The following is a 16,895-nucleotide window of genomic DNA, read 5'->3' as shown; positions in this document are numbered from 1 at the left end:
CCAGCGGCGATGACCGTCCTCCATCCAGAACCGCCGAGGGTGTGCTGCGACAGACAGACAGAGCAACATCCGACAGAGGGCCTAGGAGATGGCGCGGAAGGCTCCGCGGCCGAGGTCTCAGAGTACAGGAAGTTATAACCCTCATTAGACGGCACCACAGGCTGGACGAGCCGAAGCCCGCCACAGACGAAGACTGGCTCTCGGGCCGCAGCAGATTGGTCGATACCCCCGTGCAGCAGAGGCCCTCACTGGCTCTTCCCCTGGCTAGAGACGTTAGGCTGGGCATGGTGCATATCGACAAGATGGTGGCTAGCCATGCGGACGCCCCCAAGAGTCGGAGCGCCTCCAAGCTCCTCAAGGGTCTCAAGACCCAGAAGCGGTTCTACTCCCTGAAGGGCGCCGTGCGGGTCCCTGTACAGTAGAACCTGCAGTCGCCATCCTAGGTCAGGGGGCCGCAGAAGAGAGAGCGTCCGTCGCCCCAGTTTGCTTCTCCCCGTCAGAGACCTCCATGATGGAGGATTTGGCCATGGACCTGGTCTACGTCTCGTCGTGGCTAGATTGGTGGGCCTGCACCCTGGTGGGCTTTCAGGCCTCGCACAACCTCCCGGTTCCGGAGAACCAGACATTGCTGAAGGAGCTGATTAGCTCAGGGGGTAACGCCCTCAAGTTCCTGTCCTACCAGTCCCTTTCACAGGCGGCCAATTGGATTCTTCGAAAAAGGGGCAGTTCTCAGCAAACTGGTCAGGAGGCTTCCGGACAGGGAAGCGAGGGCCCTTAAGAACTTACCCCTGTGGGGTGAGTCAGTGTTCCCTCTGCAGGCGGTGGAGGAGATGGTAGAGAGGGTCAGGAAACTGAAGGATGCAGGAGAGCCCAGACCCCCTCCAACAAGAAGACCATCTTCCCATACATCCATTTCAATCGTAGCTTAAAATACGGGATCCGATTTCATCAGCAAACCTCTAATTTTTAGGAAACATCATTTTATTCTAGAAAATTGCTACTCTTTAAATAGTTTATTGCACATTAAGAAAACGTGTACTTTTGTTTTTAAATTTCGGGCGAGTTTTAAAAATCGAGTATTGTTGACTTCTTTTTGTTTTACTTTTGGCTGTGATCAGATCAACTGATGTCTAGCTGCCGCTCTCAAGAATATAAATACAGTAATAAATATTTGTTTATACCATTTCTTAACTTATTCAAAACATCTATACAGTTGATATTATATAAGCACCAATGTGTTATAATCCTATCATATTTTTTTTTGTTTAGTACATTTAAAACACACACACACTCACACACACTCTCTCTCTCTCTCTCTCTCTCACTAAGAAATGAAATCTTTGTTGCTTCACAAAGTTTAAGTTATATTGAAAATCAATCATGATTCAATTTTCCTTACTTTCTCCAATCTCGCACCATCTGTCACATCGAACGTTATAGCGGTAACTTAATTGTTCGATAACTTTAAAAATAGACCTAGTACTTGCTTCTTCTCTTACTTCTTTTTTAGATGGTTTCATAATTGAAGTGGGTACAAGTTGACTTATAACTAAAGCTAAGAAAAGTATTTTGGATATAGAATAGACAATCATCTTTAGTAACAGTTTCGAATTATCGTAAATTATCATTGTCATTAACGGCAGTTTGTTATTGTTGATTAAACGCAAAAAAAAAAAAAAAAATAGTTTTCCTGCTTTGCTACGTATGTAGGAATTTATATAGATACGGTAAATAATATTTGTAATAACATATTTACTAAAAGCTTTTAATATCATTATTTATCACTTTCATCATGCGTGTTTAATGCCTTCGTTTGTTTATTATGATCGAAGATGGAGCGTACAGTAAACGAATGGAAGGTTTCCGTTTAGCGGCGTCATAAAAACATTATATAAATGCCATTCAATTCCATTTCTTTGAAACTTCTAAGAAAAATTAAGTAGAACATTGGTAATAACAAAATAACCATATAATCAATACTTGGTAAGATTGCTTTCGATGCAAAAACTAACCTATACACAGATGTGTAAATGCGTCTGTTTCTTCGTTATGATCAGAGATAAACGTAAACAAAATATTGGTTGTCGTTTTTTATTGTGCTTTTTGGCGTGTTTAGGAAACGCATGATATAAACTCACCTTTATTTTGATAATTCTGGATTTTCAATGATACAACAAAAGCTAGTCTATAGAATGATGGTTTTGCTATTCACCAGTTGTCTTATACAATAGATATGACAAACATTAAAATTTGTCTGTATTTGGGGTCGTGTTATAACGGGAAATATACGGTGTTTACACCCATCCTGGTTTTGATTTTAACCTTTTTTCAAGTTATTAGAACTTTAAAATATAGTAAATGTTTGATTTATTCAGAAGAACAATTTGATATCATAAAAAAATACAGTATAGTACAAAGAAAGTATTGGAAATGGGTAGTAAACACGTTTAAATAGGCAAGTTGCTGGTTGCCATGGCCCCAATGGAATTATTTGTGTTAGTTGTGTGTTTCGAAATATACGATTTTCCCTTTATACGAGGTCATTGATCGACCAAATTCTCGCATAATTTGGGACCCTACTGTAGCTATTAAGTTTCTGAAAAAACAGACTGAGAAACATAAGGATAGGTATTCTTAATCTATAAATGTACCTATTTGTAAAATTACAATTTACTTATCTAAAATTTAAGAACGTCATAAATATAAGAATAAAATATACTGACGTAGTAATGCAAATTAATAATATGTCGCAAATTTACAATCAACTCCATACTATATTCCCGTAAGGATTACGGCTCTGAATGTTCAACTGCTCACTCAATAGATGGAGCCATTCGTTTCGGATGGGAGTATCTGGCATCTTTTCATAGCACACTCATTTGAGTGCTATTAGGCCCAGCCTTCCTATCTTTCTTCAGTATACAGTCTTTGGTCTGTACTGAGCCAGATTGGCATAGAGTACTGTACCAGGTACTAACTTGATGACAGTTTGAGTGGTTGACTGGTGCCTGCACCAGTATTCTCGGCAAAATTAAGTTAGAGGTGGAGTATTCCTCTGCGTGGAAAGTCCCATCATTTAGGAATGCAGTGGTAGCTGCCAGCTACATTAATTTTTTTCTTTGGCAGATCTCTGCTATGTGCAATCCACCTGATATTGGATTCACTCTAAGAACAGTTAGTGTATGAAAACACTGCTCTTCTTCAGTAGTCTCCCTAAGTATTTTCAGTCTCACCACTGCCTACCACTGCCTACAAGACCACTGCCATGACATTGACTGACCCTGAACCCAACTAAGGAATGTTCTCAAGGAATGCCCTCCTGTCTTTTAGTCAGGTGCTAAGATTCAGGGGGATCACAACCGATCGAATCCATCCTAAAGACGATTTTCTCCAGAGTTCCTGTATCTCGAGTTCCATGCTCCAATCAGCCATATAGGAGATATTGGTCTGACTAGTGGTGCACCAGGGTCTGCTAGTTAAACGGAACCGAAATAGCCATGTAGCACCTGTCGTCATCTTCAATCTCCTGATAGATCTGGTTGCAGACACACAGCTGCAAAATTCTCACTGGAGAATAGAAAAATGACTGTGATGCTCCGTCAATTCATTTGGCATAAGTCCTTGATTAGAGTAATCAGGGATGTGTGCCCAACAAGTTGAGAATCTAGAGGGAGGTTGCTGCCTCGCTAACCTTGAAAATAGTGACCGCATCTTCTTTCGAGTTGATTGCTATGGATCTTGTGAGAAAGGAAGCACTGGACGCTTGGTCATATCCACCTGAAATATTTGATGAGACCCCTAGAGTAAAGCTGGAAGTAGTTCAGGATTCAGCTCTCGGACATTATTATTATTATTACTATTATCATTAATTGCTAAGCTACAACCCTAGTTGGAAAAGCAGGATGCTATAAGTCCAGGGGCTCCAACAGGGAAAATAGCCCAGTGAGGGAAGGAAACGAGGAAAATGAAATATTTTAAGAACAGTAACAACATTAAAATAAATATTTCCTATATAAACTTTAACAAAACAAGAAAAGAAATTCGATAGAATAGTGTGCCCGAGTGTAAATCAAGACAGTGGAAGACCATGGTATAGAGGCTATGTCACTACCCAAGACTAGAGAACAATGGTTTGATTTTAGATTGTCCTTCTCCTAGAAGAGTTCCAATGAAAGGGCCAAGTTCTATTTTGACCCCAGAATTTATAGTGCACTTTTCATTGTAGAAGTCAAAGACAAAAGTGAGGAGTCTTCCACAGGCGGGTGGGCAGGCTACAGTATTCGTCTGAACGCACCACCTATCGTTAACTACGCCGTTAATGAATTCAATGGCCTTACCAGACCTAATAATCACTATTAAATTAAAAATCGTTATTGTATGATTAACAAGTGGTTACAATGAGTGCCTAATTCAGATTTGACTACTATCTCGAAATCCAAGTTCGGGAATCTGAAGGTTTGAGAAATAAGAAGGAATGTGTTAATTCACTTTATGTTTGAACACTCACAAAATAGTAAATATATTGTTTCCAAATTTTTTCTGCAACTGCATGGAGCCGAGGTAAACATGGACTGTAAAATTTACAGCGACAAGATAGACTTCATGTGCGGCTAGCTGCAATGTGGGTTACCATTAATCCTCATATGTTACCTTGGTAGGAAAGAGGCATTGGCCTCTTTGAGAAGAAAATGGGAAATTTTTAGTATTTTGGAATAACATTGATACAAGTCTCGACAACAAAGCAATATGAAAATCAGGGATATTTCCTAGAAATAATAATAATAAAGTCTCTTGTGACCAGTTGAAGAGTCTCACCTGGTTTTAATTTTGAAATCTCTGGTACAGGAACGGCTGTCATGATGGCTAATTTACTGATGTCAAGGACCAAACTCTCAGAAAGGGAACTTAGTCTCAAACATTCTTCTTCTACCAAACTAGCAACTTCATTTTTCACACCCTGAAAGAGTAACCAGAATGAAGAAGACAATTAAAAAGCCAATATTAGTTTGAGCAATTCTCCAATTTCAATGCATTATTTTCAGAAATACGGCCAATTTTGAACTAACATACTAGTTATGGAACTGAAATCTTTTGATCCATCAAATAAAAAAGTAATCAGAAATCAAAACCTGCTCCACTGTTTACTCAATTACTTATGACAAAGATTTTTCTGACCTTTCCCGCACAGTATTCATTTTTCAGTGTACACATCCTGAAAGACAGTCAACTTGTTACCTAAGAAACTCAAATCTTCACCTTTTAAACAATTAAATATATGGGATACCTGCAAATCTGGACCATAATATTACCAATTCTACCAATCCATTGATATTTCATGATATATGTATAAGAAAGAAAATGGTAAAATCCTATAAAGTAAAAAGCTATTTTTCAACATTATTACCCATACCACGCTAGGCGGTATATCTTAGCAATCCATGTTTGCCAACGATTATACTCGCATAAGTGGATGAGCAACTTGGTGGAGTAATAAGAGCTTTGGGTGTGGGGGAAATGCCCCCCTAAATCTCAATGAAGTCACTGGCAGAAGGGTGATGGAATAGGTTTAAGACGAAGGACAAACGATCTCTTTGGCTTTTACTCCTGCTGCCAGGTAGTTGATCTTACTAGAATTAGTATGAACCAGCAGGGGTCACTTGCCTTAGATAGGTAATGCGCATCACAAGGAACTGGCTATCCTTTGATGTATCTAACCAATGAATCCTCTATGGATTTAGTTAGTCATGGAAAGAGAAGATGACAGAATGGCCCTCAGTTCTAGGTGTAGCTGGGAGCCAAGAATCTCCCGCTTTAAAAATATTAAAGAAAAACTGAAAATAGGTAATTGGAATGTTAGAACCATGAATCAGATTGTGAAGTCACAGCAAGTGAAGACTGAATTTATGAAATATAGTTTGGATATCTTGGCCCTAAGTGAGACATGTAAGGGGATTGGTAAGGAAACTTTAGACTAAGGCAATATATATATATATATATATATATATATATATATATATATATATATATATATATATATATATATATATATATATATATATATATATATATATATATATATATATATATATATATATATCTACTCAGGAAGATCAGATGGAGTTGGAAGAGAAGGGGTAAGAATTATGATGACACCAAGAGCAGACAAGGCATTAACAGAGTGGTGAACTGTAAATAGTAGATTGTTAGTAACAAAGTTCAAATCAAAGCAGTACAATATGAGTATTATAGTTTGCTATGCCCCACCAAATGATTCCCTTGAAGAAAGGAAAGATGAATACTATGAAGAATTGCAGAGGGGTAATAGATGAGATCCCTGAGAGATATATGAAAACTGTGAATGGCGACTTCAATGCTAAAGTTGGAAGAAATAATCAAGGGATAGAGAATGTGATGGGTGTCGAGGGTTGTGGTGAAGTTGCAAATGAAAATGGAGCACATTTCATAAGTTTCTGTTCAGCAAACAATCTTATTATTAGAGGTAGTCTTTTTCAACACAAGAACATCCACAAGTATACATGGACTTTACGATGAGGCAATTACAAAAATCAGATACAGTGAGCCCTCGCTACTTCGGGGTTCGACCATCGCGGATTCACCACTTCGCGGGTTTTTTCATAACCCATATATATATACATATCGCGGATTTTCCGGAAATTTCGAAAATACCACGATATCTAAAGACCCCAAATACGATATTTCGTTACCTGTGATTCCATTAATACTGTAATTAGTAATATCTGCTCTTACTGATTGTTCACTGCATTACATATGACATATAATTCAGCACAGAAAGAAATAACACACGAAAAAAGAATGTGATCATACGATAATTCAGTACTGTATACAGTACGTAGTAAAATTAAATAGAACATGAAACGCAAATCAGATGCGATCATACCATATTAGAATGGTGTAAGGCTGCTGATGGCTACTACTGTACAGTACTAAATGTAATGGATATGCATCTTTTACATGAATCTTTTGTACGTACAGTATACGTACGTAGTACTGCATCCAATAATATTCTTTGTTGGAAAAATCACATCTCGAATAAGCGTACGAGAGAGAGAGAGAGAGAGAGAGAGAGAGAGAGAGAGAGAGAGAGAGAGAGAGACATATCATACTACAAAACAAGCGTAAAATAGCGTACGTAAAGCTGTATTATTATTATTGTTATTATTATTATTATTGTTATTGTTGTTATTAAAATTATTATCGTTATTATTATTATTATTATTATCATCATTATTTATTATTATTATTATCATTATTATTACTGTATGTGTAGGGTACCTTGTACTTTGAATTGGTAACCTACGTAGCATATAAGAAGGGTTGTGATTGGTTCAAGCGCTGATAGATGACGAATCAGAACCCAAGTTTTGTTATCTAGCCTGTGATTGGTGTTTTGCCCGCATCTCCAACCCGCAGCATCTACGTATTCGCGGTCACTTTGTCTCCCGCCATATCGCTGTGTAGATGTTGTTAAGTTATTGTGGACTTTAATCTGTGCTGTGCGTGACTGTTTTAAGTTGAACTTTTTGTTGAACTTTCTGCTAAACCCTACTGTACAATGGCTCCCAAGCGTTTTGCTTCTACTAAGGCTGGTAGTGAGCCTAAACGCCACCGAAAGATGATGACGATTGCTGAGAAAGTGACGCTTCTCGATATGTTAAAAGACGGTAGAAGTTACGCCACCGCAGCCCGCCATTTTGGAGTCAACGAATCCACCGTTCGCTATATCAAGAAGGACGAGGCGAACATTAGAAAGACGGCTACCATCACCTTTAGCAGATCAGCGAAGCGAGTCGTTACCACGTGTAATAAAACGATCGTACGCATGGAAGGTGCTTTAGCAGTGTGGATTGCCGACTGCCGGAAGAAGAACATAGCCTTGGATACGAACACCATCCGAACCAAGGCTTTGAGCTTGTAAGAGAATTTTGCGGCAAAGGAACCTCAAGACGACGATGGGGACCATGCTGAAGAAGATGATGATGTAGATGAACCTCAACCAGGGACATCCACTGATTCCCAGCGTCAGAAACAACGTTTTTGCCCGCAAAGGATGTTTCGCGAAGTTTCAGAAACGCTTCGCCCAGAAAAGCGTTTCCCTGCATGGCGAGGCTGCTTCCGCTGACACTGCCGCTGCTGAAACTTACGTGAACCAGACGTTCAAGAATATTATCGCCGAAGGTGGATACAAGCCGGAACAAGTGTTTAATATGGATGAGACCGGCTTGTTTTGGAAGAGAATGCCGTTGCGAACTTTCCTATTCAAAGAAGAAGCCAAAGCCTCTGGCTTTAAAGCATTCAAGGATCGCGTTACCCTCGTGATGTGTGGCAATGCTGCTGGATTTTTGCTAAAGCCGGGGCTTATTTACAAGTCGAAAAATCCTCGCGCTTTGAAAAATAAGAATAAGAATCTCCTTCCCGTGTACTGGATGCATAATCCAAAAGCATGGATTACAAAGATGCTGACCTCCAATTGGTTTCACTAGTGTTTCATCCCGCAAGTCAGCAAATATCTCGTAGAGAAGGGCTTGCCATTCAAGATCCTTCTCCTTATGGATAACGCTGGTGGACACGCAACTGATCTGTCGCATGAGGGCATTCAGGTTGAGTTCCTGCCACCCAACACCATGTCATTAATTCAACCGATGGACCAGGGGGTTATCAGGGCGTTCAAGGCCCTCTACACGAAGAATACCTTGGCGGACCTCGTTGCGTGTGTGGATGCTGCCCAAGATGACGAGGATGAAGATTTTAACTTGAAGGCGTACTGGCGGCAGTACACCATAGCCACGTGCCTGCAGAACATTCAGAAGGCACTGCAAGAAATGAAACCTGCAACCGTGAATGCGAGCTGGAAGAAGTTGTGGCCCCAGATTGTTTACGACGACGAGGGATTTACTCCGTCTGAAATCCAACACTCTGCAATACGCAAATCTGTGCAGTTGGCTGCGATAATTGGAGGTGACAGTTTGGCGACATGACGACTGAAGACGTCGACGAGTTGTTGGACTGCCATTCCCAGCCGCTAACTGACGCAGACCTAGAAGACCTGACGAAATCGGCAAGTGAAGAAGAGAGTGATACCCAGGAAGAGACCCAAGAAAATGTCAAAGAAACGGGCTTAACATTAGAACGGCTTGCCAAGGCCTGCAACCATGCGAAGGAGTTGAAAGAAATGTTGCAAGAGTGGGACGAGGATATGGTTCGGTCTATGCAATTCTGCAACAAGATCGATGAAGACATGACTCCCTACAGGATGCTCTTAGAGCGAAAAAAGAAGCAGCGGCAGCAACTTCCGATCACAATGTTCTTCCAGCCTCGCAAAAAAGAGCCAGTTCCTCCTGCTAGTACGCCTTCGGAAGAAATTGAAGAAGTTTCCCAGGAAGAAGTTGAAGAGGTGTCCCAGGAAAAAACACCTCCGTCTGAAGAGACGTAAAATATTATTATTGGCTGCACAGTAGAAGACATCATCATTTCTACTGTGCAGCAAATTCATCGCCATCATCATTCAAGTTTTTCTTGAACTTCTTTCGTGGTGAGTACAGTAACAATCTTTATTTTTTACTTTAATATTCTAACATTTTAATATTTATGCCTGTTTTAGTTTAGTACTGTATGCATTAAGTTAAAGGGAAGGTTTTAAAAGTCTGAAGAGTATACATGTTGTAACCTATCATATTTTTTTTGTTTAAAATTTACATTTACGTACGTAAAAAAATCTCTCTCTCTCTCTCTCTCTCTCTCTCTCTCGTAAAATTGTTTTCCTGCTTTGCTACGTACAGTATGTACTGTATCATTTTATATAGATACGGTAAATAATATTTTTAATAACATATTTTCGAAAAGCTTTTACTGTAAATATCATTATTTATCACTTTCATCATGCGCGTTAAATGCCTTCTTTGTTTACTGAGCTTACTTTATGACGCCATCGTTTCAGGCGGCTTCATAAAGAAAAACATTTCATTTGGAAGTCCTAAGAAAAATTAAGTGAAGCATTGGTAATAACAAAATCAACATACTGTATAATCGATGCAAAAACTAACCAATACACAGATGTGTACACTAAATGTGTTTGTTTCTTCATTATGATCAGAGAAACGTAAACGAAACATTGGTTGCCATTTATTATCGTGCTTTTTGGCGTGTTTAGGAAACGCATGATATAAAATCGCCTTTAATATTTGTGCCTGTTTTAGTTTAGGGTACTGTAGTACATGCATTAAGTGTTCTGTACATTAAAGGGTAGTTTGTTAACAGTACTACGTACAAGGGAAGGTTTTAAAAGTCTGAATATACATGTTAAATAAATATGTAAATATGGTGTCACTACTTCGCGGATTTTCACCTATCGCGGTCGGGTCTGGAACCTATCTACCGCGATAAACGAGGGTTTACTGTAGATCACATTGCCATTATCAAAGAAAGGACTGAGAAATGTAAGAAACCATAGAGGTGCCAATATTGGTAGCGATCACCAGCTCCTCATTGCCACGCTGAAATTAAAACTGAATGCACCCAACAGTAGGTTGGCCAGGGCACCAGCCACCTGTTGAGATACTACTGCTTGAGAGTTATTGGGTCTTTTGACTTGCCAGACAGTACTACATTGGATCCTTCTCCCTGGTTACGGTTCATTTTCTCTTTGCCTTCACACACACCGAATAGTCTAGCCTATTCTTTACATATTTTTCTCTGTCCTCATACACCTGACAACACTGAGATTACCAAACAATTCATCTTCTCTCAAGGGGTTAACTACTGCACTGTAATTGTTCAGTGGCCACTTTCCTCTGGGTAAGGGTAAAAAACTCTTTAGCTAAGGTAAGCAACTCTTTTAGGAGGACAATCCAAAATCAAACCATTGTTCTCTAGTCTTGGGTAGTGCCATATCCTCTATACCATGGTCTTCCACTGTATTTGGTTAGAGTTCTCTTACTTGAGGGTACACTCGGGCACACTATTCTATTCTATTTCTCTTCCTCTTGTTTTGTTAAAGTTTTTTTATAGTTTATAAAGGAGATATTCATTTTGATGTTACTCTTCTTAAAAAATCTAATTTTCCTTGTTTCCTTTCCTCACTGGGCTATTTTCCCTGTTGGAGTCCCTGGACTTACAGTATTCTGCTTTTCCAACTAGGGTTGTAGCTTAGCAAGTAATAATAATAATAATAATAATAATAATAATAACAGAAAGATGGATAGAATACCTAGGTTTGATACACCTAAGCTTTTAGAAGAAGAGCACTGAGAAAAATTTGCAATTAAATGTAGGAATCGATTTGCAGTTTTAGAGACAAAGAGCAGACAATTAATGAAGAATGGTGAGATATTAAGAACATATATCAGTCAGTTAGTAGTGAAGTCTTAGGACACGCAGTTACTAGGAGAAAGCCATGGACATCGAATGATACTTGGGATACTATAAAATGGAGAAAAAAACAGAAATTGATTGTTGAAAGTTTTCAAGCAGGTAATGAAACTTACAAGGTAGAGCATGCTAAGTATTCCAGTATTGACAGCGAGGTAAAAAGAAAAGTCAGGAATGACTGGAGAGAATATTTAGACAGTAAAGCAGATGAGGCTGACGGCTATGAATTCAGGAAGTGGCTATAGTGTAAGAATTGCACATAGAATCATTAATGGAGCAAAGAAGAAGAAGAAGCATATACATATCAAAAGGAGAGATGGATCTGTTACAGCAACAGAAGATGAAGAAAGACATTGGTGAAAATAGAAAAAAACAAATAGGAGACCTGACTGATTACAATAATCATAGAGGCAAAGCATTTACGTCAGTTGTTATGAAGATATGTAATATGTTTATTGTAAAGACTGGAAAAAAAGATTGATGAAAAGCTGAGATGAAAAAACAGGATTTAGAAAAGATAGAAGTTGCGCTGACCAAATTTTCATTTTGAGACATTTTGAACAGCAATGATTAGAATATAAAAATTCCCTTTTGATGGCATTTGTGGACTATGAAAAATCCATTGATAGTGTGCAAGGACCAATTTTCTGGAGAGCCCTGCGTTATTTTAGAATTCCTCTTAAATATGTAAATATGATTACGTCTGTTCATGAGCATAGCAAGAGCAAAGTTAATGTTAATGGAATCTTATTAATTTCCAGTGAACAGCGTAGTACTCCAGGGGAATGTGGTGTCACCTATGTTGTTTATCCTCCTCATGGATTTTGTAATGCGTAGAACAGTCAGAGATGGTGGAGAAGGATTAGACTGCATTAGTGACATAAATTTAGCAGACCTAGAATATGCTGAGGATGCTGTCCTTGTTAGCAGAACACCACAGGATTTGCAATACTTGCTTGTTTGTTTCTCATTCTTTTATGAATCTGTCCTGTATACATACATACATATACCAAGGCACTTCCCCCAACTTTGGGGGGGTAAACAACATCAAATACAAAAAGAACAAAAGGGGACTTCTCTTCTCTACGCTCCTCCCAGCCTGATGAGGGATTCAGCCAAGTTTTGGTTCTGCTAGAGTGCCACAGCGCACCGTACTTCATTATTCACTACAAATGAAGCTTCATATGCTGAATCCCCTAATGCCACTACATCAGCAGTCACCATGGTGACTGGAGGAAGCAACAGGGCCTATCGCAACTATGTCACAATCGGTTACCATTCATTCACATTTATAGCATGCTCATTTGCCTCACATCTATCCTCATATCATCTAGAGCTTTCTTCACTCCATCCATCTACCTAAACCTTGGCCCTCCACTTGTACTTCTCCCATCAGTTCTTACATTCATCACCTTCTTCAGCAGATGGCCATTTTCTTTTCTCTTTACATGGCCATACCAACTCAACACATTCATATCTACTCTAGCTACTAATCAATTTCTTACACCTATTCTTACCCTCACTATTCATTCCTAACCCTATCTAATAGAGATACACAAGCCATACTCCTCAGACACTTCCTTTCGAACCCATTCAATTTCTACATCTCCGTCACTTTTATTCCCAACAACTCCACTCCATACATCACAGTTAGTACAATAACTTTCTCATACAATACTCTCTTTACATTCATTCCTAACCGTCTATTCTTTGCCACCCTCTTCACTGGCCTCAACACTTTAAATTCTTCATTCATTCTCTGACATACATATGCTTCTACTTCACCATTTGCAAAAACAGCAGACCTGAAGTGCTTAAACTGATCTACTTCCTCAGGTAACACTCCATTTAACATGACATTCAATATAGCACCACCCTCCCTTCCCAAGCATCTCATAACCTTAATCTTACCCACATCAACTCTCAACTTTCTTCTTTCACACACCCTTCCAAACTATGTCACTGATCGATCCGGCTTCTCCTCCGAGTCTGCAACCAATACAGTATAATCCGCAAACAACAACTGATTCATCAACCACTCATGATCACTTTCATCTATCAGTTTCAATCCTCAACAAAGAACTCAAGCATCCACCTTTCTTACAACTCCATCAACAAACTAATTAAACAACCATGGCAACATACACATCCCTGTCTCAGCCCCACTCTCACTGGAGACCACTCACTCACTCACTTTCTTAACACGAGCTTTACTGCCTATGCATAAGCTATTCACTGCTTAAAACAACCCTTTACCAATTCCATATAACCTCATCACATTCCACATTGCTTACCTATCAACTCTATTATAAGCTTTCTCCAGATCCATAAATGGTAATGATATTTTAAAATCATGCTTAGTGAACAGTATTTTTCATTGAGTGAATTTGCAAACTGTTTTGTCATTGCAGACTAGCATCACTAGAAATGTGAAGAAGGTAAGAGTTGCCAGTTAGTGACTTTCAAACAAAAATCACTTAAATTGGGTATCACGTCTTTTGGAGCACACTGTACATCAACATCATCTGTAATTACACCTCACCTGGAAAATTCTAGATGTGCAATTAGTGATCTTCATATCTGCCTCTTTCAACTTTTCTTGCAACTCCATACAGCTACTACAAGAGGACTCTTCATTTATATGACACAAAGACGACAAGTTCTTCAGCGTTACCTGACTAGTGCACAGCAAAACAACAAGATGCTTGCTAAATTCCTCATCTGATAATGTTGACTTGGGGTCTGAAGAGTGATTTCGGATGACCTGTATTAAGTAAAAAGATGACCAAACTCAAAAAATTTCCTGAATTAAGAAAACCAAGATGAAAAAAAAACAATAAAAAGATTTTCATCAAATATCAAGGTAAATCCCCATAAACCCCACCTGGGTGCTGCTATACAAGTCAGCAATTGAGTCCAATGATGCCTGAAGTGGGTGGGATGAGCCAGTTGAAGATGATAGCATCCCCAAAGCATTGTGTATTGCTGATGCTACAGCCACAGACCCTCCAGCAGAATCATTGGTACTGGTGCTACAGCTCTTCTCGAGGTTAAAAATGATGCTACCTATGGGATAAAAAGATGGTTTCAATGAGGTATGACAATTATTAACATGTATATCATTCTATTAAGTGCTGGCACATGTTTGGCAAGGATTTAATTTCTTTCTAACAAATTGACTTATAATAGGTCATTCCCTGGAAATGTTCTTCATAGTACAGTACGTCTGCAAAAACCAGAATAAACAAATAAATATATATATAGGATTGTCGCAATAATAGCCAAAATGCTTTATAATATGAAAAAGTACAATGAATATTTCAGTAAAAATAAAGAGAAATATGATGAAAAATAGTTTTACACTATTTATAAATCACTAAAATGCTTCTCCTGTACCGAGTTTGCAGAATCCAAATATGCAACTTAATTTTTTACAAATATCAACCATGGAGACTACTAAAGACTTCACAGCGCAAAGAGGGAGCTGATATTCTTAACATCATAATGAATCCGGTACAATCTACAATGGAGCACTAAAAATCATATAGTCCAATAACATGTGGCTAATTTTGAAACCATCAAAATAATTTTTGGAATAAAGATCTTCAAGGCTATAGAAAGAAATATAAAAACTAATACTGTCCTATAGTACACAAAATAGTTAACTGATAATTAAGTATTACATCTCATGGAAAACATAATGACGTACTTGATCTAATGCATAATCATGAATATTACCTATCTATCTACTAAGACATTCCCTCCAATTTTGGTGGTATCCCCCTACTGCTGCTACCTCGGTGATCACCAAGGTCATAAAAAATTGATAATAAGGTGTTTTGATGAAGGAAAAACTTATTTTTGGGAGGTGTTGTGTGATCTGTAAGGACTTTCCCGTGTAAAGCTTGGACAGGGAATCCAAGCAGACCTTATAGGTAGTAGGTTTGCCAGAGCACCAGCTACTGATTGAGATACTACCGGTAGAGTTACGCGAGTCCTTTAACTGGCCAGACAGTACTACACTGGATCCTTCTCTCTGGTTACGGTTCACTTTCCCTTTGCCTACACACACACACACACCAAATAGTCTGGCATATTCTTTACATATTCTCTGTCCTCATACACCTGACAACGCTCATATTACCAAACAATTCTTTTTCACTCAAAGGTTACTGCACTGTAATCATTCACTGGCCACTTTCCTATTGGTAAAGGTAAAAGAGACTCTTTAGCTATGGTAACCAGGTCTTCTAGGAGAGGGACACTCAAAAATCAAACCATTGTTACCTAGTCTTGCGTAGTGACATAGCCTCTGTACCATGGTCTTCCACTGTCTTGGGTTAGAGTTCTCTTTCCTGAGGGTACACTCGGGCACACTATTCTATCTTATTTCCCTTCCTCTTGTTGTACGCGTTGGTAACTTCCTTAACCTTAATTGGTGGGCAAAGGATACAACTTAAAAAGTAGGTTCTCAATGTCTATTAGAGAAAATACAAAAGATATGTGGGACACGAGGAAAGATAACTTATCAGCTAATGGGACGAAGACAGAACAGACTGCATCATGGGAACACAACAGATAAGTGTTGCCAATGCTGACTCAATGTTGCCATATCAAATCAATAACATTACAGGAATTAATCTAATGATATGCAACATCTGAAATAATGGTTGAAAGTACATAATACGGTTAATACATACAATAATAATAATCATGATAATGCAGTAAATAATACATACAACAATAATAATCATGACATTACTGGAACATGTGAAATGTGTCTTTTCATGTACCTACACCTCCCTCTCCCTCACGCTCGTAGTGCATTCTCGAGCGGACTCCTTTTCTATGAGTCTTTGGGAACGACGTGGATTCACAGGAGGAATGGTGACTAAGGACTCTCTTTCTGGGTCCTGGCAAGGGGCCACTGGGACAGGGAGAGAGGGGTCACTAATAGTGGGTGGCACTGTACGAAGAAATCGGCGATTACGCCACCACGCACGACCACTAGGGAGACGCATTTGATAGTCTCTTGACTTTCCATGGCCCATGACGATGCCAACTTTGTCCCAACGATGAGAGGTCGGGTCTTGAATCCGAACTTGCTGTCCGACACTCAACTTGGGCCGGGAATGGGCATGCTGGTCATACTGGGTTTTTACCTGCTCGTAGCGGGCGGCAGCACGGTGGTCACATTCTTCAGTCTTGACCTGCCACTCCTTGGAGAATGCATTTGGATGGGCAGGAATACATGACTTGAGAGGACGGCCATACATGATCTGGGGAGGGGAGCGTCCTGTAAAGTTAGGAGTATTCCTGAGTTCCAGCAATCCACGGTCAAAATCTTCATTATCGATGTTGCCAGACGGGGCTGTTTTCAGTACGAGGTGCTTAATTGACTTCACAGCAGCTTCGGCGTGACCATTCGATTGTGGGTAGTGGGGTGAGGTTACCATGTGTCGAACTCCCCATCTCTTCATGAAATCCTT

General features: G+C 39.3%; 1 protein-coding gene across 3 annotated transcripts in view; it reads right to left on the bottom strand.

The window, feature by feature from the left end:
* The window catches only part of LOC137623206 (kinesin-like protein KIF14), a 224,063-nt gene that overhangs the window by 8,252 nt on the left and 198,916 nt on the right, over positions 1 to 16,895 (bottom strand). For all 3 annotated transcript variants that reach the window (XM_068353920.1, XM_068353923.1, XM_068353922.1), the window contains exons 24-26: positions 14,291 to 14,472; positions 13,949 to 14,170; positions 4,816 to 4,957 (exon numbers count right to left, since the gene is read on the bottom strand). In XM_068353920.1, coding sequence (XP_068210021.1) covers positions 4,816 to 4,957; positions 13,949 to 14,170; positions 14,291 to 14,472 — 546 coding nt within the window. The remainder of the gene's footprint in view (positions 1 to 4,815; positions 4,958 to 13,948; positions 14,171 to 14,290; positions 14,473 to 16,895) is intronic.

Source organism: Palaemon carinicauda, chromosome 30 (genome assembly GCF_036898095.1).
Source record: "Palaemon carinicauda isolate YSFRI2023 chromosome 30, ASM3689809v2, whole genome shotgun sequence".
NCBI lineage: Eukaryota > Metazoa > Arthropoda > Malacostraca > Decapoda > Palaemonidae > Palaemon > Palaemon carinicauda.
Note: the sequence above shows the minus strand (reverse complement) of the source record. Positions and strands in the feature narration are given on the sequence as shown.